This window comes from Camelina sativa, chromosome 7 (assembly GCF_000633955.1).
Source record: "Camelina sativa cultivar DH55 chromosome 7, Cs, whole genome shotgun sequence".
Classification (NCBI taxonomy): domain Eukaryota; kingdom Viridiplantae; phylum Streptophyta; class Magnoliopsida; order Brassicales; family Brassicaceae; genus Camelina; species Camelina sativa.
Genome location: NC_025691.1, coordinates 32,664,319 through 32,666,156, shown reverse-complemented (window position 1 = coordinate 32,666,156; position 1,838 = coordinate 32,664,319). Strand labels below are relative to the sequence as shown.

At 38.6% G+C, this 1,838-nt stretch overlaps 1 protein-coding gene across 1 annotated transcript; it reads right to left on the bottom strand.

Annotated features, from left to right (window-relative positions):
- Window positions 508-1,807, bottom strand: LOC104703907 (receptor-like serine/threonine-protein kinase SD1-8; the record flags this gene model as incomplete). Its single annotated transcript, XM_010419998.2, has 4 exons — window positions 508-914; window positions 1,011-1,161; window positions 1,244-1,481; window positions 1,594-1,807. Coding segments are annotated over 4 exons (903 nt in total), but the record flags the coding sequence as incomplete, so codon positions are not given.

Genomic DNA, 1,838 nt, shown 5'->3' with positions numbered 1-1,838 from the left:
TTTGCTCTAATTCAAGATTTTGTTACCGGCGAAGTCCCAAGTGTTGTAGATTTCTTCCCATTTCGCCGAGGGAAGAAAAAGAAAACATTTCCCCCCCCTTTTTTTTTTTCCAGCCAATCACCAATTGACACGCCCAAGATCCTTAATAACTCTAAAACATCTAATCTAACGATCGATCCTAAAGCATAATTGGACTATTTAGATTATATTTAATCTGTTTTTATTACCAAACTACTCACTAAAATAGCTCAATGGAGACGGTCTAATAAGGCTGCAAAACTATGGAGAGAATCTATGTAAAGTTAGCTGATCATGTTATTCCTTTTCAGATATTTGTGTTATGTAAATATAACCAGTAAATTTATTCCATGAATCTCCCAGTAAATTAAGCGACTTGACTTTGAAATGTAGCGTTAATTAAATGGAACAGCTTCCATGGATGAAGCACAAAGGAGGCTCAACAACAAGAATTTGTAGTTCAATAATTAATGAGTAACTTATATAGAATTTGCCAAATGAACTTGAGAGATTTGAGTTTTACAAAGATAACTTTTTGTTCGAAAACGAGATGTTATAAAACTTAGAATCCTTGTCGAATTTCTGGAAGTAAGTTATTACCGACCGTTCATGGTCGACATGGTCATTTGACAAACGCTGTAAGATTCATCATCTAGATGTTCCCTCGAGGATGAACTAGTGTCACCGGGGGATTTAGGCATATCGATATCAACTGTTTCACTTTCTAGCATGAGAACCACCAACCACATAGTCGGTCTGTCTTGTGCAAGTTGTTGAACGCACAAGAGACCAATCTGTATGCACCTTAGAACTTGATCTGGTCGAAATTCTGATGAAGATGTAATGGCCGGATCGACGATCTCTAGCCCCTTTCCTTCGCTCCAGTTACTCCATATCTGTGTGTAAAAATGTAATTAAATTATATATATAAGTGTTTATTTTTAGAAACGACAAATTAAAAGGTAGAATTTGGTTGTTAATTACAAGCTTACGTAGCTTAGAAGAGTTTCTCCGTCGTTCAGGGCAGGGAACCTACTGTTTCTCTTTCCACTGAGAATCTCAAGAAGCAAGACCCCAAAGCTGAAAACATCGTATTTCACAGAGAATATATTGTTTCTCAAGTATTCGGGCGGCATGTAACCACTGCATGCATAACGATATATATTTAGCTCTCACAGTTTAAGAAAATAATGAATGAAGATACGGTGGTAGTATAGTTGCTTACAAAGTTCCGCCCCCGCCCGTGGCAATAGCTTCTGTCTCGTCCCTTGCCAGTGTCTTTGCCATCCCAAAATCGGAGATCTTTGGGATCATGTCTACACCAAGCAAGATATTGCTTGGTTTCAGGTCAAGGTGGATTATCTTGAATCGGGAATCTTGGTGAAGGTATGAAAGCCCTCGAGCAATACCAATGGCAATGTCGAATCTCTTTTGCCAGTTTAAAGAAGAGCTTCGGGTTGTGTCTATGAAAAAGATCAAAACCAAGTCAAATGTACAGATATATATACACTTTAACTCTTGAACTATATATATATATATAGCTTCCGAGAAAAGAGAGGCCCGCACTATACTAACCGAAAATGCACGAGTTGAGTCCTAGGTTTTCCAGGTGCTCATATACTAGGATCCTCTCGTTTTCGTCAGAGAAAAAACCAATGAGTCGGATGATGTTTATATGCTGAACTAGCCCAATGAGTCTCACCTCGTTGTCAAAGTTTTCGATCCCCTCAGGTGTCATACTAATAATCCTCTTGACAGCAACCTCTAACCCGTTAAGTAACCGACCCTGTCAGTGTCACCACATCTCTCGTTAAAAAACA